General features: G+C 37.8%; 1 protein-coding gene across 3 annotated transcripts in view; it reads right to left on the reverse strand.

Moving 5' to 3' along the window:
* Positions 1-26,342, reverse strand: part of SLC25A21 (solute carrier family 25 member 21) — a 257,949-nt gene that overhangs the window by 59,555 nt on the left and 172,052 nt on the right. For 2 of the 3 annotated variants that reach the window (XM_062623581.1, XM_062623590.1), the window contains exon 3: positions 4,938-5,021. In XM_062623581.1, the coding sequence (XP_062479565.1) occupies positions 4,938-5,021 (84 nt within the window). Of the gene's footprint in view, positions 1-4,937; positions 5,022-26,342 lie in introns of those variants that run through there. The other variant, XM_062623599.1, reaches the window with a different exon arrangement.

Below are 26,342 nucleotides of genomic sequence, written 5' to 3' on the forward strand. Positions count from 1 at the left end.
TCAGTGAGGGTGACGGAACACTGGAACAGGCTGCCCAGGGAGGTTGTGGAGTCTCCTTCCCTGGAGACATTCAAAACCCGCCTGGACACATTCCTGTGTAACATTATCTAGGTGTTCCTACTCCGCCAGGGGGATTGGACTAGATGATCTTTCGAGGTCCCTTCCAATCTCTAGCATACTGTGATACTGTGATGCTGTGATCTATAAGTGCAGGTTGATCTCTACTAAGAAACAAGATTCTTGAAGGTAGCAAGTGAGCATGGATCCAAGTCCACTTCTGCTCCTCCTGGTATGAAGTGCTAAATAACAAATCAAAAAGTGGGGCAGATAGCTGTGGGGGGAAATAAAATCTTAATCTACTACTTCTGCTTGTTCAGAGCACTTAAAGCAGAGCCCAAAGTCTGGTCTTTTGATACCACAGGAATTTATGCCTCCAGAAAATGGAAATGGATCGCTGCTTCATAACTGCTCACAGGGAAAAGGGATTTTTGGCATGACTGACCATGTCACACTTCCCTGGTCGGCAATTTCATTGACAGATTCAGGCGCAAGGTAGCCAAGTATTTCTATCTTGTATAACACTTACTTGGCAGCCTTTTGACAGGTCTCCTCAGCCCAGCTGGAAGAGCATACATTCAGCTGGGCCCCTGGAACAGGCAGTGATGGTTACTGGTGAGTGTGAGAGGCCGGTGCTTCCCTGCAGGGCTGACAATCCTGTAAGTCTCCTTCCCTGACCTGTTGGCAACTAGAAGCAGCAGTGTATCACCTACAGCAAGGCCTCAAGAGCACTGCTGTAGTCTCTCAAGAACTTGTTACCACAACAAAGAGTTGATGGATGTAGGCAGGACAAAGAAGAGAGCTAGCAAATTCCTTAATTGATGAACATTGATCTCACGTAAACCAGGAATGCTCCAGCTTCTGCATGTTTGCTGACAACTCTGTGCTCATCCAGCTCCTGCTTAGTCTTGGCTGTTCTCCCACCTACTCCACCCATAGCTGACAAATTTTGTGTAGCTTTATAATCTAATCCCTCTAATGTATGAGTCAGGGCACTGCTTATTAAAAAAAAAGGTGTGTGGTCATACAGAGAATTATAGATACAAGAGAGTGGTAAGGTGGTGCTGAGAACAAGACAGGAATAATTATTAAGCTGCAGTGCTGTGTAAACACAGAGGTAATTGCTCCTTCACAAACCAAGTTCAACATAGTCAAATAACTCAGTAGAAGTAACGAAGTCTCAAGTGATCAATGACAACTGTGTTTTGCACTTTTCCAGGACCATCTAGTTCTAAGGAAGGCTAACAGCACTTTAAACTGTAACTTATTCAAGGGCTGAGTTACAAAACTGGAAACCAGGATATTACTGCCCTTTCTGTTTCAGGCAAGTTAACTAATGAACAGAGAAAGTAACAGGTTTCTTAAGTGAATGTGTACCAAAAAAAGCCAACTGTAACCCAGAACATTTACTGTTAAAATTATGACCCCATGAAAATCCAAGTTTATAAGAACAAAGTTGTTTATAGACTCGAAATAACAGCATCCATCACTTTAATGCTGTAACTCCAAATTAAGACAGGGCAGATGGGCATAATTTTCCATTCTTAATATGAGACACAACACCATGTGTCCTTAATATAAATGCAACATACACATTCAGCTAGATGGTTTGTTTATTCTTACATTTCATATTCAAACCTAAGTCATTATTAGAGAAAAAGTGAGCGAATACAAATGCAGTAAAGATGATGACGATACAAAAATCAGTCATTTAACATAACCTAACTTCTTGTTTTTAGGATCTAAAAAGAATGAAAAGTTTTCTCTATTAATGGTTTCAGTTAATCCTGTATCCAAACATTTTCCCCAGTAAACATCAGATTATTTTTATGTTGGCTATAAAGCTGTCGCTCCTCAATAAACAGATATGCTCCTGGTGGGTTCACCTCTGTTGTCAAAGATCTGTCAGTTCATGCATCATCTCATAAATGAAACCAGAGAACCTCTGATGCATGGCTCCTAGAAAATCCAGCTGAGCAGAGCTTGCTCACCACTGAAAGATTCACACTGCTGCAGCCCCTGTGCAATTGGCAGCAACTGGATGCTCCCAACACAAGTTCACAAAAGCCTTCAAGTTGATACTCCTGCCTCGCTTTAACAGAAAGCTCTGTGACCTTTAATGCTCTGCTCAACTGAACCTTCCTTTAGTGGGTCTCAATTAAATTTTATGTTTTGTGGCTCCCATTTTCTTGTAAGACAAGAAAAGAGTTCAAGGAATGGATCTTTCTTTGAAGAATTTAATTCCCTGTGGAGAAAGTTTATTTCCATCTGAGGAGCCACTCAAAGTTTGGGGGAAGGGTGCTTTTTTTTTTCCCCTGTGTTTTTTTTTTTTGGTAGTTTTTTTCTTTTTTTTTTGGTTAAGAAATTTCTAATGAATTTTTTAAAGATTTGTAAAGATAAAGGAGTCTTCAGATTCCTTGAAAAGGACAGTGTTCTGATAGTGGTTACAGTGGAAATATTTCCTCTGTCCATTTTATTATCATGAACAGAAAATCAGAGGGACGGTTAAAGAAATCCTGGCCATTTTTTGTGATGAGGAAGCTTTCCATGAAGTCATCTGATTGCTACTGTTACACTGTCATAATGTAAAACTGGTTAATTTTCAGTAAAAAGCATTGCAGCAAATGGAACATTTACATATGTATTTATAAAGATAAGACCTTCCCAGGCTGATTCTGCATACTTAACCTCAACATAACAAGGTCAAAAAGTTAAGGCATTAGGAAGTGTCTTGTCTGAGCTGGGCTCTGACATTTTAGCTCACCATAGTTGCTGCTATTGAAAATGCAAGTACAAATGAGCATAAGCACTATTCCCAAACATAAACATTTTCAGGAGCAGACCATCAGTAACATTTCTTTTCCCACTGTGTTCCTTTATTTAGTTTCTTTTGTAGTCAACATAACATAAAATCACATATGAAAGTAAGGAATTCTGAGTGCTAGAGAGAGGTGCTGAGAGTCTTTTATAGTCAGTGTATACCGAATTAGATCAGTCTAATTCAGTCTGAAAATGCCACACAGTAATGGGGCTATTTTGTATTGCCAACATGAAATAAATATGGGGCACGAATGAATTTCTTACTTTTCTCCCAGATTTATACATCTGAATCTGAACACCTCATAAATTGTTGTTTCCTTGTTATCTAAATGTGAAGCCCTTTCTTTGTGCTCTCTTCTGCATATTTTTGTGGTCACTCAAGGATGGGGTTATCAGGATTCAAGGTTTCCATTAACTAAAATACTTCACAGTCATCTCTCTCACTGCCCTCACAAGTGTCATAATCACCATGCTTCAGAAACCAGACAACTTGTGCAGATGGGAATGCAAGACTCATGGAGTCAAAGAGGTTTTTCAGGATTAGGTATTTTATTTTTTTAATTTTTAAATGAAATTTAAGATTATACTGTATCTGAGATTCTTTGTCTCGTTTCTCCCTAGTGCTTACCACCGATGACTGTTTAAAGGTGACCATCTGCCTCTGTTTAACTTTCTGGGGAAAACTAAGTATTCATAGAATTTGCTTTTTGTTTAGTTCAAACTCTGTTTGCTACAGGCAAGTAAAACTCTGTATTAGCTCTAGCCTGAAAGAAATTTAGTTTAACCCACTGCTAAATTATGACTTAAATCTATAATAATTTCATGCAATCATATTTTCTGGTTTACAGAGTCATGCCTTGATATAAATATAAAAAAAAAAAATCATGTTTATACCAGTGAGCTTGGATAAGATACATGGCATTTTCATGCTCACTGACATAAATATTGAAACTAATTCTGTATTTAAAAATAAATTGCCATGATTGTAAATGTTGATACTTTCCTTCTGTAAAAATACAGTTTTCTTTTGAAAAGCAATGAAAATTGACATATACTCAGCTTTGAAAACACCAGAAGCTACTTCAGCATTTCAAACCACCCAGTTCTATATCTACATACTTATGCAGAGTAGCTTAGCTAAACTCACTGCACGAAACAAAATAGATCTAGCTCTTAATTTTTACCACTTGTCTAACCTCCATTTTTTCGGTACAGCTTGTGGACACAAGAAGTCTGTGCCTCACTGCACCTATGCTGCCTCCAAACATGGTATCTATGCAACTATATATAAGAACAGTTTCATTTTGATGAATATATAGATAAAAAATGTGTTGCTAATATATTTACAAAGTCCTCGTGGAAAGCCTGCCAGCTGCTCAAAACTGAGATCTACTAATTAGAGTTACATTGATTAAAGCCTAGCTCCCAAAGAGCTCCTGTGGATAACAGGCTTAACTTTAAGCATATGATCAGTCCCATTACATTCAATGGCTTTAACTGGACTGACTGGTCATAAAATTAAGCATGCATTTAAATGCCTTTGTGGATCAGAACCTAAGTCTCTTACAGGAGCTCAGGCTTAGAATAGTGGTACCTTCTGAAGCCAGTATGATTCAGGTGACTGAAGACCATAAATCCTTTCCCATATTCTCTCAAACTGAAAAGCTGTGGAATTCATTACAGCTTGGAAACCAGTACTTCACTGAACTGGTAATAGCTCAGGCTAAGCCAGTTCAGAAAACCAGGACAAGATACAAAAGCCTAGATACTGCACTACACTGACACAGCCATCCTGCTGCCAGAACTGAAGCAGTGTTTGCTCCAGCTCTATAGAGCTGTGCCTCCTGCTTTTTAAATGTATCCTAATAGTAAAATTTGGTATTGTGAGTATAAGTAATGCTAAGACTTTTCAAATAGTGCTCATTATGTAAGACAACATGTTTGCCAAATTCTGGCAATTGCAAAAATGGGGTGGAAAATAAAGAGGATCTAATGTCTGGAAAACGGGTGATTAAAAAAGGTAACATAAAATTGACAATTTTAAAACCATATACTCTTACCCTTCTCGTTGGAAAATAGTCCTAAAACAGTCCCCCAGGCTCTTGTAACCGGTTGGATCAGTTTTCCCTCTTTGAATTTGGAACCTAAAAAAAATACAGTTTGCATCACAGCATGAGAAGTCGGTGATTTTAAGTCACTTTTAACTTTCCAATTATTATATAAAAGGAATTTTAAAGGGTTTGTTTTTACATATCTGATTCATTATTATATACTGTTCCTGATATACTTATTAACACTGTTTTCATAAAGCTGCTAAACTATGGAAAAAAGAGCTTTGGTAGTAACTTTTTTTTTTTGTAGTTTATGGAACTCACAGTATAGCTATCACCTTTGACATTTACACCTCTTTCTAGTTGTTTGAAAAATAAGCTGTTAACCCTGTGCCTGATCCAAAGCCCATTGAAACTAATAGAAGCCTTTGAGTCAAACCCTGTTTTTGAAAATCTGAAATGGATACTATAGTGTGTTTCACTATGAAATGAATCCACTGTGCAGTTTATTTTTTTTTAATATCTGACACAATTACAATAAAAATCAGCCAGAGACATGACCAGAAATTAAAGCACCATTCATTTTTCATAATTTAATAATAAGATGAACGATACAAGCAAGCAATGAGTTATTTTAATTAAAACATTGTTTTCTCTATTCACATTTTGACAACAATAAATATTTCAACAGGAAGCTTGTGGCCTTGAAAGGAAAATCAAAATTATGATTTAAGACTGTAAATATCTTATTATTTATGATTTATGGATAGCAACAGTAGTTTAACAGACTACATTTATTTTATTAGGTATTTCAGTTAGATTACCCTATTTCTTGCAGTTTCAAAATTGCTGCCAACACATGAAACTAAATAGTATGGAGAAATTTTGAATACGTTTTAGCAATAAAACTTCTTCTTGAACTAATTGCTATATAGCACTTAAAAAGAGAAGAAGAATATCAGTGTTAGCAATTCCAGTCTACAATAGCCCAGTATCAGGCAACCACTAAGTTGGCCTTATCACCAAGTACAATACTAATTCTGCAAAACACAGTGTTCAACAGTTTCAAGGAATAACTGTCATTATAGTCAAGTATGTCAGATATCACAGATATATTGCTGTTCTGAGAAACATCTATTAGTACTTATTCTAATCATGATACTAAGTCTCATTAATATGTAATAAATTAAGGTATTTTTAACTCGATGTTAAACAGCAATGTTCTCTTCTCAACAGAATTCAGGAAGGTCAAATCAAGGTTTGTACTGTGACAAAAGGCATTCACTGTTTTGAACAATTGTTTTGAGTATTTCCTAAGCAGGGTTCTGTGCTAACCCATACATTTTACTCGCTTTGAGAAAAAAACTTCCAGTGATGTAATACAATTCTTCGGGCAATTATGAAGGCAAGCCCACACCATTTTTGAAAACAGTTAGAAGGAAACACTGAGCCTCTCCATAGTCCTAATAAAAGTAGTTCAGGCACATCTGGGATCGCTATCTGGGGTAACCTCTTTTATTAGCACAAGAACTTGCTGCCAAGTTGGCAGAGAGAAGAATGCGGCTCAATAGGCTTACACTCAAATAAGAGCTGATGCATAACATTTTGTCTGAAAAGAACCCTTGGGAAGGCTAATAGTTGAAAAACTTGCCCCAGTGCCATCACATAAAATCCAACAGCAATATCAGCTACAGAAGCTTTTAGATTGTGGCAATCAAGCAACCAAAATTATAACAGAAAGTAGATTCTGTGTACATTTTAATATATTTAAGACTTGATTATTTATACGTCTCAGTTCCAAACCCAAAATGTCTTTCTTTTGCTTAAACAAGTGCTGGAAACAGTCACCAGTAAATAACTTCTTCCAAGTATTTAAAAAAATAAAGCTTTCTTAACCCAAAATTTCCCCCCCCAGTTTCAAGATTTGGCCCACTTGTAAACTCAGACTAAAGCACCACTATTTCTAAAACATCCTCTGAATGATGCACCTTCCCTCTCTTTCACCCTGCAAATTCTCAAGCATGTCCTACTAGCATGTGTATAAGGTTCCCCACTAAGTTGTGCTTGCAGAACTGTTTGTAGAACTGGGACTTTAATCTCAGAATCACTGTGGATGTCAACAACATGGTGAACACACTTATACAGTTTTGTTTTGCAGTTAACATGGTGTTGACTTTTCAATGAAATGCGTATGATTTAATAAAAATGTATCTTTGATAGCAATAGTAAAAATCATAGCAGAAGAAATGCAGTATGAATTTATGTGTATCAGATGAAGGACAACTTCTTGCTAAAGAAGTTAAAGAAGTTTTACATTCATTTCAGTTTTTTGTTTTAGTAGATAAGACCTTAGTATTAAATGAGTCCATTTGTAACACTGGATCACACAAATAACATATTCCTTCCTTTAGGGTTTTTGGATCCATTCCTTCCCTAGTAAATCTTTTTTATAGCTTTAACAGCAATCCTAAAATACATACCAATTATGTGTTTCAACCTAGATCTGCGAATTGGGTTCTTTGATTCAGAATTGCTTGCCTCAATAAAATCATGTGCAACTTTTTAATGAACTAGCTAATTGATCACCAGCACTTGTTATAAGAAGCTCAGAGAAGAGCTGAAAAAATATTTATTTGTTTTTCTGGAGGCAGCAGCAACCTGTATTAGTAATCTTAATAATACAGAAGAGTGAAAACATTCACTCCAAAAACAACCTGGCCTGTTTTTAATGATTGTTTAGAGGAATGAACACAACTGGGGGATACATAATGGCTTTTTCTGCCTCAAATCCGTTCCATTCTAAAAGCATTATAAAATCACTGAATTTCATGCATTTTTGAAAGCTGGATGCCTGCTTTGTATGTTATTAGCTTTCTTAGAACAAAAAAGATTAATTCTCCTAAAAGTAAAATTGAAGCATTAACTTCTGATCTACTTCACTATTTTGAAGTCTGCGTGAAGAATGTGCAGGTAATGTTCAGAAACACTCTGAACAGACATATGGGTAGAGAGGCTTTTCCAGGACTGGATGAATGACCTGCTATTCACTACTAGCATATCACAGGTGCCAGAAAGTCAGTGACAGAAGACACTCCAACATGTTATGTGTTTACCAAGAGGTTTATCACTCTAAAATTATCACCAGGCTAACTTTCCTCCTCTCTCGTTTTCCTGCTTTTTGGCTTTCTGGCAAAAACGTTGTGGTACTGAGCACTGTCTCCCTGGGAATGCTCACAGAGCTGTTCACTTAGGCCCCCAGGTTACCCCTTCCTACTTAGGACTACCCCAGCACCTACTGCCTGCCCTCTCAGTTCTTCCTCACCATCCCCAGCTCCATCTCCCATGCCTTTGAGGACCTCACAGTCTCCCTTTCTGGCTCATAGCAGCAGCCCACAGGGCTTGGTCTTTGATGCCACCTTTGACTGAACAGTACCTTTGACAGTACTGAACTGATGCTGTTTAAGAAGAGAACATCAGTGTCCTCCCCAGAAGACACATGGCTGGAATCCCAAAAAGTGGAAATCATGGAAACAATTTGAGGTTTTGGGGTCTGTCCAAAAGTCAGTATCTTCATTGAAAACCCTGCATGATCTAAACCCAGGAAAATATTTTAACTTATCCACACAAATCAGCACTACAAGTACTACTTGTGAAATAAATAAACCTAAATTATTCTTATTTTGACAGCATGAGAGAGCGCATTTTTGGTTTTGGTTGTAACAGTCCTTGATCAATAACTTTCAATGGGCTCTGCCTGTCATCCCACAATACAGATGACATCCAACAATATAGAAGATGCTTGAGTCCTCTCATCAGTTCTCCAAACCACTTACCATTTAAGAAGAGATACATCATATTGTGAAGCAATGACTCTACATAAGTATATGTATCTGTTTCCAATGCCTAACTTCAGAGTTCTTACTGGTTTTGTAATAGCCAGTACTTTATTCAGAGTTTTACAAAGTCCTCAGTCCACAAGATGCTTTCCTCCAACTCTTCCTATTGCAAGAGTCCTCTAAGTAGTCTTTTCTAATACAGTCAATATCTACAGGAGAACAAGCACATGCATGTGCTTTCTGGGGGAAAAATACCAAATTCTCCCTCTATCAGTTGCTACATTTTTTGCTCATGCTTGCTGAACATTTCATCAAAGTTGTCCTGTGGATGCCACTACAGCATTCAGGTATGTAGTGTTTAAAATCGGTTCACCACAACGAACCTAGCAATCCTCCCCCTTGTATTTACTGATGTGGACAGAAGAAAGATTTCCAGCACATGCTGAAATTGTTTTAGTAATCTTAAAATCTAAAAGGAAGAAACCAGTATTTTCATTTGTAGATTCAAGTAGATAGTGAGCCGTTAATTATTCATCTATGTAGGACAACTGCAATGTGATGTGGTGCAGGCTAGGCTCACAAATTCTTGCCACTGGGTTTGCAAAGACTATATGCCCTCATGAGCAAATTCCAGAATTTCTTGCTGCTTTTATCAGTGCTGCTGACTAGTTCCTCAACCACAAAGTTCAGAGGGAAAGAAAAACACTGACTCAGAGAACCAGGCTTTATACCATGTTGCAGTGCTTGCCAACGAGTGGCAATCTTAGCTGTATTTTCCTTTTCTTCATGTTCTACTAGGATTTTATCATATGTTCTACTTTGAATAAAGCTCCTAATATTTCCCTCCATGACTGGGACTTCTGTAATACCAAAGTAAATGATCTCAGGTACTGAGTTGTGTAGATGCTATAAGGAAGAGAGTTATGTGGTATAACTACAAAATAAATTATCTGTGCAGTGTTAATTTTAAAACAGCTTTTATATATATGTACAGGCTTTGGAAAACTGAAACTAACATTTATAGCCTTTTTTACACTTTCACTAATTCCCATGATTCCAGACACTCCTAGCTGTAGATACAACATAGGTCGATAAAAAAGGTATAGTCTGAAACTTTATATAAATACACATACTATAACAATTCACATACTTATAATAAAAATTATAATTTATAAAGTTTTGGATTTGCTGACTCAAACATTTATGCAGGTGTTACTACTATCCACTGATATTTAGATTCCACGCAAAACTTTTCAGAGCAAAGAGGACCTTGAAAATGTAATTTATTTCACTTGTATTTTCACTTTTTGCTTAAGTTCTTTGAGTTGCTTATGTTACTTAACAGGGTAATAACTTAATTGAGAGTATAATTCTGTTACTTATTTTAACAGTAAATCGTATGAACTGTTGATGAACTGAATATTAGATTTCAAACCAAAAAACTAAATTATTTTAAGCCAAAGACATAAATTTTGATTGTGCAGGGATCATATTTTAAGTGTTATAGTATTGCTATGATGGTTATTTAACTGCAAAAACCACATAAGAATACAATAAAGTAGAACATAAGGAACAGGCAAAAGAACAGAACTTTTCCCAAACATTCTCCATAGTAGACATAAATTTGTCTCCATCTAATCACAGAATCTTTTATACAGTTCCTATTTACTTCACAATTAATAAACCAGAATCATGGGTAGAGAAGTATTACTAAAAATTCTTCCAAAATTCATCTACATGAATTCCACTTTGTTGGAATTTGTGATTCTTGTTAGTTTATTTATTTGCTCCTCCTAGTTTTGGAAGAACATGTTTTTTGAAGAAGAAAGAAAGGGATAGTAATAATGGAAATAATTGTAAAGATGAAACCTCAAAATTATCTGCAGAGATGTCTTTTATGCAAGTTTGAACATCAGCTACCAGGTATGATGTTCAAATAAAAATTACCAAACACAAACTGATGAATTCGCACATTCGCTGAAGTATTTATAAAATACTGCAAATCATAAGCTTGTCCATTCCACATTTGACCCTCTGAATCCTGATCTGTTCTGTCCCCTCCCTAACTGAGTGGTTATCCAGGAATTTGTAGCTTGCCTCTGACAAACAAAAAAAAAAAAAAAAGAAAAATCTCAAAAACTGACTTGATATCTAAGTGGGGCAAAAGGAGGAAACATTAACACTTCACGAGAAAGAATTAAACACCTACATCTGAGTAAGGAGTACATTCACAGTAAAGTTAGAGGTATATCAACAACAGATTTAGCAATCTAAAACTGCAGAATTTAGAGGGAAGAGATTGGTTATTCTGATTAAAATTTGAATCCAATAAGATCATCATCATTTGCCACATCCTTTTAGGTTAGCTAAAAGCAATTTATCTAAAGCCTCCTGAAACAATTGATCTAAACTCTTAAAGCCTTGATGATGATAACTTCCCATGCATGGCTGATGCTGAGTTTAGGATTTTTTGACAATACTTACCCTAAATGAACTGCATCATTGAATAGAGATACAGTAAAGTCCTAAACATGACAATGTGGCTTAGGTGTTTCACTGGTACTCTTGGTCAATTCCCTGAACGTGAGTTTTATTCTTAGACCAAACAAACGTGCACTAATCACAAAAAGAACTTCACCTTCCCTGTACTTCCTGTTCCTTTTATAGATTACTTTCCTCTATATCTTACTTTTATATTTGAGCTAAACAGCACATCATTTCATCAAAAAATATCAGTGGCAAAAAGAAAGCAGTGCTTTATATTCCAAGAGTGTAATGATGTGGTTCAGAAATGAAAAGTGCATTTTCTCAAGTAATAATGAAGATCTACTTTTTCCTCCTGCATCATTTTTCCCATTATATGAATGGAACAAACATAGAGCAGCTATAATGTCAGAAAGAAATTTTCCTTTACACGTATTTTTAGAAGACAATATTCAGCAAAAATAAACTAGACCAGCAGCAGGTCAAATTAACCCATGCAACTTTCATGCACATCTACTCTGGCAATTTGGCTAATGAATAACAAAAATAACTAGTCAATAGCAGTTACATACAAAAAATTTAATGCCTTCCTGAGAAAGAAATAAACAGAAACTAAGTTAAAACCATAAATATTTTTAATAATCTAATTCCACCAATGTGTGTGTGTGTGGAGGGGGCGCACAAAACAACAACAAAAAAATTAGTGAAAATGACCATTTTTTCATTCCACACTAAAAACCGTTCAGAAAAACATCTTTATGATGTTGTGCAAGTTCTCTTTTATCCCAAGGATGAAAATACTGAGAACATGTTCATAGCAAGGTGAAGATACAGAATGAGGTTCTGAGCTGGTGTCCTCCCTACCTATTGCACATGGAAGTGTTCCGATCTCCAGTCCCCAGCCTTCAAGTCCTGTTAATGCTCTTGTGTTTCTGGGTCCCAGACGTAACTGGCAGCCGTGGGCTTCTATGAGCTCCTTGCAAATACCAGCCTTCCCTCTCAGTTATGGACCTGTAGGCACTGCACATTATTATAATTATCTAGAATTTAGTTTACAATTTTATAATTATCTAGAATAGAGATTATTTTAATGTCATTCCGTCTACAAGTCTTGCCAGAGCAGGAACATCTCTGCTGCCCTCTCTGCTGGTATCGTGGATACAATTCTGTCCTTGAAACTTTTCTTTTGTTGACTGGATGCAAATTTTGAGCACAAGATCACAGCAATGATCACAAAAGGACATCTGTATTTGATAATCACACAATATTTTGTGTGAAAGATCATGCAATATATGCGATGTCATCTTAACAATCTTACGAAGGTAAGATATATTGGGAATTACTGACTGCAAAAGTAATAGGTAGATTTAAACTGTGTTTTTTTTTGTCTACAGCTTGTTGTGTAAAAAGCTGAGTTATTCCTTGGTGAAGGAATCAGCAGAAACCAGTAATGGTAAAACCAGCATTTTGTTTTTTACAGGCACAGTTTATTTCTGAAACCTCTTGCAATTTCTATTTTCTAAGTAAAAACAATCCTCCAAAATCTATGGATTTTTTTGCCCCTTATGTAAACTGGACAAATCATTGAAAATGGCACCATAAGGAATAATTTTGTATTGTCACAGATCATGGAGTTATTTTTATGATTTTAAATATGGGTAGTCACTCGTGGCTTAATACATCAACAGAAGAAGTCTGGTTTTCATTAGTTTTGGATAAAATCCTGTATGTTTTCCTTCAAAACAGCTTATAGAGAAACAACAGACAAAGTGATGAGGAATATAAACTAATGACTAGCAGAGATTTCACAAGAAATCAGATATTGGATTATATTATATGATGGCCCCAGTATCCGGTCTTGATTCAGGGAAAAATGAGAATGTGGTTTGGCGGGTTTCAGTGTGTAACATGTGCCTGCTAAAAACCGTCCAGTTCCTTATCTCAGTTTAACTTCTATTACAAAAATGTATATCCTTTCATGACCTATCTCTTCTGGATTAGATGGACCTTTAGCCTAACCCTGTAGAGCCATTCTTGTGTCTTGTGACCTTACTATAATCTATGAATCCAGTACTGAGTCTCTGCAAATTAGAGCCTTTGAAAAATTTAAATGTAAGTATGAAAATTTCATCTATAAGTTAAATGATAGCAGATTAGAGGAATAATTTTGTTGCCTTTAAAAAGTAAGGGTATTCTCTATTACTTCAAAAAGATGCAAAGGCAAAACTCAATGCAGCTTTGCAAAATAAAACATGTATCTGATAAGCCACAGGAAGGTTTAAAATGAGTAATTATTACTGGACATTACTGCAATCGTTGCTCTAAAACTCTTCCAGTTTGGGAAAATGTAATTAAGCTCTATAACCCACAGGAGAAGTGACACTTTTTTCTTCAACAATTCCTACAGAAAGCGCCAAGTACTTCTACATAGTTTTCTCAACAAAGCTTTGATTTCAGTGTCCCCTGTGGTAATCACACAGCACTTTTCAGTGAAAAGAGAAGGCAGGAAAATCATTGCGGCTTTCTGGCAAGAAGATTTTGGGGGAGGAATTTTTGGAAGGTTTTTCAATGCTTTTCAGTATTCATTAGCATTCTAAGTTCTTTGATGAGATCAATCCCATCATAGCTTAGTGTATTCTGATTTTTTTTTTTTTATTAAAATGATTTAGCACCAAAAATTTGCAAAGCACAACAAAATATACATTACACATGCTCCCTATGGTCGAAGTAGGAAAGATAACCAAAAATATCTTTTCTCCCAAAGGAAAGAAATGGTCAAATACAGAAATCCAAATTAATTTTTAGTGGAAAATAGCCAAAATCAAATTGTGAGTTGCTGAAAGAAGTGTTAGTTTTGAGCGTTCACCCAACCTCCTATGCTTGTGCTGGAAAAGACTTAAAAGGGAAACAATTTCATTAACATATTGTGGCTGAGATTTTTAAAATACTGGAAGGGATACAGACAGTCTTACCCAACTGAAAAGTACAACTAAATACCCTGCATTTGAAAACCTTAACTCACTTGCCCTTTCTTATTAATAGACAAGCCTTGTAAATGACTAATAGCTAATATACATCATATGGACATTATCTGGTACGCATACGCTGTTTCCATGAAAAAAATGACTTTTTCCTATAAAATTGTATGGCTAAATCACAGAAAATGTACACCCTCAAAGCAGTGTTACCTTTTGAAACGAAACTAGTAAAATAAGGAAATTCTGAGTTGAAGACTGAAACTCAACTCTTACACCCACCCACTTGTGCCCCAATATTACCAGATTATATGGAATTCATTATCAGCCAGTGCAGAGTGACCTCAGCAGTTCTTAACATACAGTAGGGCATAAAAAGGCAAGCTAAGGATGAAATTTCCTTGGAAGTGCTATGACTTTCTCTGCTCTGGTGACTTAAAGTAAAACTAGTAAAATACTGGAAAAAACTTGCTTTCTTTAACAGAATTTACCTGAAATAGTGTACTTTCCTCTGTAAAAAGCAAATAAAAAATGTAATACCGTAACTTTAAGGAAAATCTGTTGTGTGTTGAAAGGGTAGCTTGCCAGTGTCTTTCAAAGTCCACAGATACATAACCACACCTCCAGTAGGTTTTTGTGTAACATTAGAATTTATCCTAGGAAGTTAAGAGAAAACTCTGAGACCTGGGAGTATACCCTATTAATTCACCATATGAAGATATTACACAAATAAAGAAGAAGAATTTTACAAATTCAATGTAGTGCAAAAATAGCTGCTATTTTGAGACTTCAGTAGATTTATTATTTTTCTAATGACTCTCAAACCATTAATAATTGACAAAAAAAACCCCTGACTATCGCTAAACAAAACTCAGAAGAATCTAGAAACCAGGCTGTAGGCTGTGGTTAGAAGACTTATTTTTAGTATCCAAAACTGTGAATCACAGTTGCTACAAAGCTGTCAGAGCACTACTTCCTTCGCAGAACTAAGACACACCCAATGAGATTATTTTTCTTATTTGTAAATACATTTTGAAAATTTCCAAAGTTCAAGTGTGGCCCAGCTTTAAACACCAGAAAATAAGACTTAATGTTGTAATGGGAACAATAACAGGCTCTTGACAACAGCCATGCAAGGCTGCACCTTTATATCACAACACACTCTCTCAGCTGAAAAAACTCAGTAGTTACCAAGGATAGTGTGGAAAAAAGAGTGCTGTTATTTTAGGAAAGACAGTTGCCTGAAAACTGGCATAAAGTGTTGAAAATTAAAAAGGAAGGTTTCTTTTTTCCCCCAAACTCAACCTAACTGCTCCATAAAGTAATGCACAAATCATTCATTATAATGAGTCATAACAATGATTTGTGATCTTCCAAGTTTTCATTTTATGCCCCTCTGTTTTTCCTTAAAGACAGGAGGATAGACAAAGACTGGAAACTTTGGGTCATATGGATCACGGCACCACTGCTATGTCTGGAATTTTCTTATAAATATCCTATTGCTCTGAGGTTCATAGGCCTGACTGAAACAGCAGGGACGATCTCATTTGTACTTTTATAGTTGTAGAGGGATTTGCAAGAGTTAACACAATTTTCCATAATATTTCTTACCGACTTCAGGAATAAAGGGAGAGTTCCCTTTTTAATCAGTATCTGAAACATTGCTGAGTCTAAAGAAAAACAGGACTTCTTCCAGATTTAACAAGACTTTTCCAAGTGCTGATAATTTTAAAGGTACAAAGGAAGGCAAATTTTGAAAGAGGATTTCAGCAAAGCATTTGTGGGTAGCAGGCAGTGCAGTAGTCTGGAGGATATACTTAGCAAATTTCTCTGCTTGTGTGCAGCCTTGTGCCTTTCAAAGATTGTTTTTCCAAAAAGAAATGGTAAATGATTTCTTTTGATGTAATGAAAATCTTCAAATCAAGTAAGCATCTTCAGGTTCTGTTATGGTGATGTTTATCTCAGAAAACAAACCGTTTCACTAACTACCAGTTGAAAGGCAGAGAAACTCCTTTCATTTTGTACAGTCACAGAAGTCTTTTAAAGGCATTTTGTTCACATTCTTTGCCAGGCAGGCAGGCAGACTACATTAAGATGGCTGATCTGACTCGGCTATTGAGCCCAAGGACTGAAGAACAAGCACAAAAAAAGGCAATTCTGATGCTGCCAAGCAGTATTTCTCAGGGACTACCGGTTTGTTTCCTTACCACATTCTGTGCCCCCACTTAGTGAAGCCTTCCTAGGACCACATGGACTCAGAGATAAAGCTAACTAACTGAATTATTGAATGCCTCCTTATAAATAAAACTGGCTTGTTGAAAAATGATTGTTAGAAAAAGTCCTTCTGCATGCTTATACAGAATTAATAGGTAATAACTATATGTATTGTTACATATGAGGAGGATTATGCTTTTGTTGATCCATAACTGCTATTTGTTGTCTAATGCTAAACTGAGTAATAAAGTGCAATAAATAAAATCCTAAGTGTACAACATGTAGGCATGCCACCTCCCTCCCTCTTAGCACATATGCTAGCTAATGGGAGAAGCAACTCTGTGGAGAGCTTACCTTCTTATTAATATGATAAATTATGCTATTCTTCCCAAGAGCTAGCCACATAGTGTGTGCTATTGGTCTGCTATGTGACATAACACTGTCAGTAAGTTTAGCTCCTCCATTGTGGGTCTAATCTTTGTGCAATATAGTCTGCATATAAATAGGAATCCAAGGATCCCTAGGAGACAACTATCCCTGCTGTGTATCCTGAAAGGTGCCAAGACTAAGGTATGAGAATGACTTACTGTACATAAATGTCGCAAATGTTGCAGAGTACATTGGTATTATCCTTGTTAAAAAACTACAGCTTTTCTGACTTGTGGCTGGAACCCCTCCAAAGAATAAAGCTGAACTTACAGGTCTACAGAACCTTTAGAACCTACAGAAATCATTTCATTACATGCATGGGAGAGTTTTTAGCCTTTTCTGACTCAAGACTCCTGAAAATGCAACAGCCATCCTGCCTATCAGCTGAGAGTCTTCTCATCTGCCAATTTATTAAAGGTCATTTAGAAGAGGTCACAAGATGCCAACTTGTCATTGGAACTGGCAGCAGAAACCCCAGTCTCACAATCAACAAACATTGCTGGTTTTTTTTTGCAAGAAGTTTTCACTATAAGCTTGTGGTCTGGAAAAAGGGCAAATAGGGAAGGTCAGTCACAGGGGAATGGCTGATGGATGTATAGGGGGTGAGCAAAATTATGAGTATAGTGAGGAAAGAGGAGTGTGGTCCTGAAGAAACACTATATATTGGGCAGATGGGAAACCTTGAGTCAGTCGTTGATCAAAATATGAGCAATGTATCCTGTGCTCCTTCCCTGTCATCTCTAACACCTATAACCAAGCAGAGCAATTCTGCAGATTCCCCTTCTCTCTACTACTGCATTGAAGGGACATATGCATAATGTAGACATGATGATATCTGACTTACTGTATGGCATTCATTTACTGTACCATACTGTATCAAATTAGAATGCTTAAATCCATCAGCTTCCATTAACAATAAAAGCAGCTTAAAAATACATTAGAAACCTGTCTTAACTTTATTTGAGGTACTTCTGTAGGACGTTCTATTTTGAGCAATAAATATTACAAAAAGATCTGAAGTTTTCAGAGGTTTCCTAGAATTGCACCACATCTCATCTCTAACATCAAATGGCATCTTTAACATGTCTTAAAGTCGTGTTAGGATCAAAGACATCCCTCAGCTCACTGTTCTCCTTAACAAACTTCAGCAATCTGTTTTCCTTCTCACCAGTACAGTGTATTTGTGCACAAAAATAACTTCCTTAAAATACACAGAGGAAGCATAGTATGAATTAAGGTACAAATTTTCTTTTAAGGAATATATGGAATGGGAATGGTTCAATGTCTACACCATTGTTATAAATTTTGTCTGAAGAATAAGAGAGATGATCAGAAGAGTAACGTATTTCGAGACCTGCTCATATAACGGCCTCTAAGTAGATTGCAAACTTCCTGCTAAGAAGCATTTGACCTGCTTCATTGCTTATCATTTGGTTTCTGTCCCAAGGGCTATGACTCTATAAAATTTCAAGGAATATTTTGAAGAAGTTCTTCAACAGAGAGAATATGGAACTTGCAAGCATCTTTTAAATATGACGTGCTGCCTTCAGAAGTGGAAAAATTATCTGGAAGATGAGCACAAAAATATAACAAGCCAGTGGATATGTACTGGGTAAATACTGGCTAAAAGTGGGAAAAATCTTTACCCTGCATCTAGATAGTACAGGGAAGTATCTAGATAGTACAGAAGGAAGTGCAGCAGGAGGGCCAGGAGACCTCCTTGGATGGATAAGGAGCTCCTGAGGAAAAGTCAGTTGAAAAAAGAGGCTTATAGTAAGTGGAAGCAAGGACAGGTGGCATGGGAAGAGTACAGGGATGTTGTCTGGGAAGCTAGGGACCAGGTTAGGAAAGCTAAGGCCCAGTTAGAATTAAACTTAGCTAGAGGTATTAAAGATAACAGGAAGGGATTCTACAGGTACATAGCAAATAAAAAACAGACTAGGGAGAATGTAGGCCCTCTCAGGAAGCTCTCAGGAGAACTGGCTACACAGGATTTGGAGAAGGCTGAGGTTCTGAATGACTTCTTTGCCTCGGTCTTCACTGCCAAAGGCTCTGACCACACCACCCAAGTCTTGGAAGGCAGATGCAGGGACTGTGAGAATTGGGCCCACTGTAGGAGAGGAACTGGTTCAAGACCATCTTAAAAATCTGAACACACACAAGTCCATGGGTCCTGATGAGATCCATCCGCAGGTCCTGAAGGAGCTGGCAAATGAAGTTGCAAAGCCGCTGGCCATCATATTTGAGAAATGGCAGTCAGGTGAAGTCCCCAGTGACTGGAAAAAGGGAAATATAACCCCCATTTTCAAGAACGGGAAAATGGATGACCCAGGGAATTACAGACCAGTCAGTCTCACCTCTGTGCCTGGCAAAATCTTGGAGCAGATTCTCCTGGAAGGCATGCTAAGGCGCATGAAAAACAACAAGGTGCTTGGTGACAGCCAGCATGGCTTCACTAAGGGGAAATCCTGCCTGACCAATTTGGTGGCCTTCTATGATGGGGCTACAGAACTGATGGACAGGGGTAGAGCAGTTGATCTCATCTACCCGGAATTGTGCAAAGCGTTCAACACTGTCCCGCACAACGTCCTTGTCTCTAAATTGGAGAGACATCAATTTGATGGATGGACCACTCGGTGGATAAAGAACTGGCTGGATGGCCGCACACAAAGAGTTGTGGTCAATGGCTCAATGTCCGGCTGGAGACCAGTAACGAGTGGTGTCCCTCAGGGATCGGTGTTGGGACCGGTCTTGTTCAACATCTTCATCACTGACATGGACAGTGGGATTGAGTGTGCCCTCGGCAAGTTTGCTGATGACACCAAGCTGTGTAGTTCAGTTGATACCCTGGAGGGAAGGAATGCCATCCAGAGGGACCTCGACACACTTGTGAGGTGGGCTGATGCCAACCTCATGAAGTTTAACCATGACAAGTGCAAGGTCCTACACCTGGGTCAGAGCAATCCCAGGCACAGCTACAGGTTGGGCAGAGAAGAGATTCAGAGCAGCCCTGCGGAGAAGGACTTGGGGGTGTTGGTAGATGAGAAAATGAACATGAGCTGGCTTCAGTGTGCACTCGCAGCCCAGAAAGCCAACCGTATCCTGGGCTGCATCAAAAGGAGCGTGACCAGCAGGTTGAAGGAGGTGATCCTGCCCCTCTACTCTGCTCTTGTGAGACCTCACTTGGAGTATTGTGTGCAGTTCTGGTGTCCTCAACATAAAAAGGACACGGAACTGTTGGAACAAGTCCAGAGAAGGGCCACGAGGATGATCAGGGGACTGGAGCACCTCCTGTATGAAGACAGGCTGAGAAAGTTGGGGCTGTTCAGCCTGGAGAAGAGAAGGCTGCGTGGAGACCTCATAGCAGCCTTCCAGTATCTGAAGGGGGCCTATGGGGATGCCAGGGAGGGACTCTTCATTAGAGACCGTAGTGACAGGACAAGGGGTAATGGGTTAAAACTTAAACAGGGGAAGTTTAGGTTGGATATAAGGAGGAAATTCTTTCCTGTTAGGGTGGTGAGGCACTGGAATGGGTTGCCCAGAGAGGCTGTGAATGCTCCATCCCTGGTAGTGTTCAAGACCAGGCTGGACGAGGCCTTGGGTGCCATGATTTAGCGTAAGAGTGTCCCTGCCCACAGCAAGGGGGTTGGAACTAGATGATCTTAAGGTCCTTTCCAACCCTAATTATTCTATGATTCTATGATAGTACCTAGATAGATATGAGTGTCTCAAGGTCTTGTTTAACATCTTCACTGCTGACATGGACAGTGGGATTGAGTGCACCCTCAGCAAGTTTGCCGATGACACCAAGCTGTGTGGTTCGGTTGATACACTGGAGGGAAGGAATGCCATCCAGAGGGACCTTGACATGCTTGTGAGGGGGCTGATGCCAACCTCATGAAGTTTAACCATGACAAGTGCAAGGTGCTACACCTGGGTCGGAGCAATCCCAGGCACAGCTACAGGTTGGGCAGAGAAGAGATTCAGAGCAGCCCTGTGGAGAAGGAATTGGGGGTGTTGGTTGATGAGAAAATGAACATGAGCCAGCTTCAGTGTGCGCTCGCAGCCCAGAAAGCCAACTGTTCAGCCTGGGGAAGAGAAGGCTGCATGGAGACCTCATAGCAGCCTTCCAGTATCTGAAGGGGGCCTATAGGGATGCTGGGGAGGGATTCTTCATGAGGGACTGTAGTGACAGGACAAGGGGTAACGGGTTAAAACTTAAACAGGGGAACTTTAGATTGGATATAAGGAAAAAATTCTTTCCTGTTAGGGTGGTGAGGCACTGGAATGGGTTGCCCAGGGAGGTTGTGAATGTTCCATCCCTGGTAGTGTTCAAGACCAGGTTGGACGAAGCCTTGGGTGACATGGTTTAGTGTGAGGTGTCCCTGCCTATGGCAGGGGGGTTGGAACTAGATGATCTAAAGGTCTTTTCCAACCCTAACCGTTCTATGATTCTATGATTCTAAGTGCTCATGTACTCCTATAGACTAGTTTGTGCAATGAGTGAGGAATCATATTCTAAAAAATTCAGAGAAGAGTCTGAATCAATCAGTAATAAATCACTTTCACCTGTTCTCTCCTTCATACTTTGCATACATAAGGAAAAGAAATCTTTCTGAAAAACCCCAACAAAACCCACCTGATTTACCCAGTATTTACACTGCTGATTCAAGAAGTACTTTCCAAAACTCTACCAAAAATCCATTTACTTACCAGCAACAAGCCCTCAATAGATTTCTCTTAAGTTTTATGAAAGAAGTCGGGATGTGAAAAACCCCACCAATTTATTTCATATATAAACTCAGAAGATCTAAGAAATCCAGATGTGATAATTAGAATGATTTTATACATGCATACATACACATACATATTCCTTTTCTTCCCTGTAATTACAAGGAATAGAATTTTCTTTATTATCAAAGAAAAAGGGTTTTCAGGAAGAAACAATGAACATACTATTCATTCATATCTTCAAATTCCTTATTACTTGCATGCTAGCACACTAAACATAAATCAATAGACTGATACATGCCATAGAGTTTAGATATGAATTTAACACTTCCTCATAAAGTTAGAGAGGAGAAGTATAAAATCACCTTGAATTTATTATTTCTAGAAAGAGTAGACAAAAGTCTTTGAGGATTAATTTCATGCTGTGGGTTAAATTTCACTCTCACGATAGGCCAACTATTGCCTGGGGCTCTACAGATAATGAACCTGCCAAGGGATTAGCAAGGAAACACTTGTGTTATTATAAATCGTGTACACTTCCCTTTCTAACCAACTTCATCCTTCATGACACTAACAAATTACACTCTTTGTCCATGTTTCAATATAATGTGAGGCTGTGAATGAACTTGAACCAACAGTACATTAGATAATGTCTTCTCAAGGTATAAATAGCTATTAAATTTGGTTGAAAAATCCAGACCTCCTAAAGTGAGAATTTAAGATATTTTATGTCAGATCTTGAGAAACATTTGTATGTAAATATCACCTGATACTGTCTAAAATGGAGAAATTTGCACAAAGGAATTAAATGTAACACAGAAACAGAGAAACTTTTAGGGAGAATTAATCTACTACAAGGAGCCTAAATCATCCCAAGCAAAGACATTTATCACTTGGCTTCACTGTAAATAATCAATTTACTGAAGAGCTCAAACACAGAATTTATCATATGTATATTAGACTAGAAGTTCCAATAACGATTTTATGCCTAAGGAATGCCAGTTAGAATATTTATGATGCAAATATAGATGCTTTATTTGTTCCTTTCCTCCTTAATTTTCTTGAAAAGCTTCACACTTTTACTGTAAAAACCAACTCAGTTTCTAGACAATCTGTGCTGAGATATGCTAGCATGCACTGGTAGTGAAATTACATATTACAGCGTTAAAGTTGAAATCTGACATCTTGGGTTAGATCCTTTATTTACAGACTACCATATAAACAGAAAGGCAGGAAAGAAGTCCAAGCTCTGAACCTTCTTTTACTGACCCAAATCAGCTTAGGACAGCATTCCCTGAATTTTAGTGATGGTAATATTACTGCTAATGTCTCCTTCATGAAGAAAGACTCCTAAAAATGGCATGGTTCTGCTAACATAGCTGACCCTTCTGCATCTAGCAGAGCATCTCAGCACAACCATGGAAAGCAAAGGCTTCTTTTGAGACAAACCAGCTCTAGGCTGTGGCACCACATTACTTCTAATCACCACACACTAATTATCCATGTTAAAATACTCAGAGATTTATTCCTTTTGCATGATTGTAAAAGACATGCACAATTTTTTCTTTTACTCCTCTTGTCACACAGCCTGAGCACAGCCCCTTGCCAATGCCCCCTTAAACACTCTGAAGGAACATGACTTGAAAAGTTGTACCTGGACCCCAAAGGTGTGAGCTTATGATGTTGGAAAAGTACCCACTTTTGCCTCTTTGCTCCTATTTCTGCAAGCCAGTGAGCTCTGCTCTCCCTCGCTGTAGTTACAGACTGCTACTCTTCAAGTCACCATGAGTCACACTAAGCTATGCCAGATGACTTGGACCTACAGCACGGCTGGTATTGTTCTCATATGACCAAAACAGAGAAAGAAGAATTTCACCATTGTGTTCTTGCAATACATAAGAATAGCTTTCTTTACTGTCTACAGTAGGCAAGAGTAATATTTCCTGCATTTCCCCCTTAACTTTCTAACTGGACAGGAAATAATACAATTGTATTAGGAGGCAGACAATAAACATCTCACGTGTGAGAATTTGCCATTCTGACTCCTTGACATCATTTAAGGCTAGGCAGCTGCCCTCTTAACCTACCCATACAGCTAAGCTGCTCTGCATCCAATAGTGGAACCAGACCACTGGCCAAAACTATTTCTAATGAAGAATAAAACCTATTAACATAATAACTGAACATTCCCTTACACTAACAAAATACTAGGACAGTGTGATGAATTCTGTGGCCAGAGCCCTCCATACTTTTCCAGGACTGGAGGGGCTGCAAACTAGACTACTAGGATTCAGCTGGCCTTAGTACTGGGAAGACAGTCAAGTGTCAGTAACATCTTACATCTTCCACTTGGGATGTAACTCAGTGAATGGTTTCTCTAATGGCAAAGTAAACTTAAGATCACTGCTTGTTGCCAGACTCTGTTTTGCTGATGCAAATATTTATGAGGCTTTGCAGTAAAGGAAAAAACAAACATTCCCCAACTGAATTTCTCCTGTTTACCCAGATTGCTTTATTTTTTATGATGAATGCAAAGCTGCTCTTGGGTGCATGCACACAATTAACACCAAAATTAGCACAGCTTTGCTTTAAATAATTGCTTTCATTTTCTGATGCAGCCTGGTCTGTTTCATACCATAGGATCTCATAGATATTATATTTAGTACAGTATCTAAAAGACATACCATGGCATGGTATGTGTCTCCCCATCTCAGCTACTGTAAGCTTATAGCAGGAAGTGATGTCTTCATCTAAAAGGGTCAAATGGAAACAGGGCAGGTAAAGAACTGTTGTCAAATGAAGTGGAAATGAATTGGACTGAAGGAACATGGGAGAGGTTGTGAAAAAAGAGAAGAGACAAAGAAGAGTGTAAAAGGGCAGCCACTAGCATAAGGTGGACAAGAATTTAAAAAAAAAAAAATAAAAAAAAATATATTTGGAGCTAGAAAGTGAAGAGTAAGGAGAAATGGGAGGCTGGAAACAGATGTAAATAAGATTATCTGGGCTGCAAGGATCTGCAATGATTTGTGCACATGCTTTACAATACATTTTTTAAGAAAACCTTTTCAACATTTTCAGTATGTGTAATTGATTCATGAAAATCATGTTTTCTGCCTCTCTGTTGTTTGGTTTTGGAAGCGGTGGGTTCCTTCTATGAAACTTAGAGAAAAATTTGAACTTTAAACATTCCCACAAGATACAATTCTTAAGGCAGAAACACAAATAAAAATGTGCAGAAGAAGTCTATTTTTGAGACTTCTTCCTCCTTAAGTCCACAGGATAAGTGACAGCCCGCAAATGAATCAGGCTGCATCAGGAATAAGGATGTTGAAGTTGGTGTATAATATGCAGAAGTTAAATATGGTCATGTGGCCCATGTTACTGAAGAGACATGCTATTATGGATTGTGCAACTCATAGTTTCCTGAAAGCTAATAGCTTTAAATTCAGACATATTAAGTTCACTTGGGATGTAACAATAGTGTATATTTCTCAGTTGGTCATTACTTGAATAAAAAAACCTTAAGTCAGCTTAAAACAATTTTACGCTACACTTCTAACCATAGAAGAGCACGCATTCTACTTTGCATTAAACAATTTATGTTCACATCTGTCACATATTACCCATTGCCTCTTTTCCCACTTCCCTGAGGGGAGCTTCTTGTTTTGACAGTATTTTAATGTCTGTATTTCTGGCTAACTCTCGATATACAAAGCAATGATTCCAAAAATAATGTAAATTTATTTCTAATTTTGATATTTCTACTTCCTCTGCAATGAGCATGAATTGCCACTCTTAGCTTAGAGAGAAGAAAAGCCTACCAATAAATGCAGTAAGAAAAAAAAAGAGCTAATTGCTAAACATCACCTGCTATTATTATCCCTGTTTTTCATTAAAAAAACCCACAATTGGGTGTGACGGGTAAGAACTATCTTCCTCATATGAGATCTGTGAAGTATTTGTCAGCTGGCCAAAGTGATATCCTGAACCATTTTTTCCTTTTATACAGAGAACTTTCTATTGATACATGGCACACATAGATAAAGTCAGTAAGAAATGCTTATTAGTGGACAACCAGATGGCAAAGATTCTTATGAGTATTTGATGGTTCTCGTCTTCGTTCTAACATGAACTATAATGCAAAAAAAAAATTTAAATAATTTTTACAGTTTTATATAAATGCTAAACCCAGTAACCGAAGGGAAACTGAATAGACTTGACATGTTAATTATAAGTAATTGAAAAGAATTATTTAATCCTCCATGCCAGGTGGTAATAATAATTTACCCAGTGAACTTTTTCGTGTCAGATTTTTTCAAATTTACAGCTAAACTAAACTTTGAAAAGAGAAGAGCTAGGCATTGCTTGACAAGCTGAATTAATGTGTCTATCAGCATTAAGCCCATGCTACTCAGTGACATCTCTCCAGTAGGTAAACTGCCTCTGAGACTAATGTGTCTTCACTTATTACTTCACTCCTCTTTGTCTAAGCTCTGAAATGCCAAGGGATACAAATGATCTTGTCTTCAAAATAATTTAAAGCCTGCTGTAATGCAGAATGGAAAACACAGAAAGCAAGGTCTTGTCAAAATGCAAAATCAACAGAGAGTGTCAGGAGGCAGAGCTTGCTGTCTTTAATGTGATCCTTCTACACACCGTAATCTCCATTTTATTTTGCCTAATGAGGCAGGAGTTAAAACAGTTGACCTGATCAAATTCAGATGGCAGCCCTAAAGGATGAGCCC

Source organism: Pezoporus occidentalis, unplaced genomic scaffold, assembly GCF_034315485.1.
Source record: "Pezoporus occidentalis ecotype Australia unplaced genomic scaffold, CSIRO_AGI_Poc_V1 ctg108, whole genome shotgun sequence".
Classification (NCBI taxonomy): Eukaryota; Metazoa; Chordata; class Aves; order Psittaciformes; family Psittacidae; genus Pezoporus; species Pezoporus occidentalis.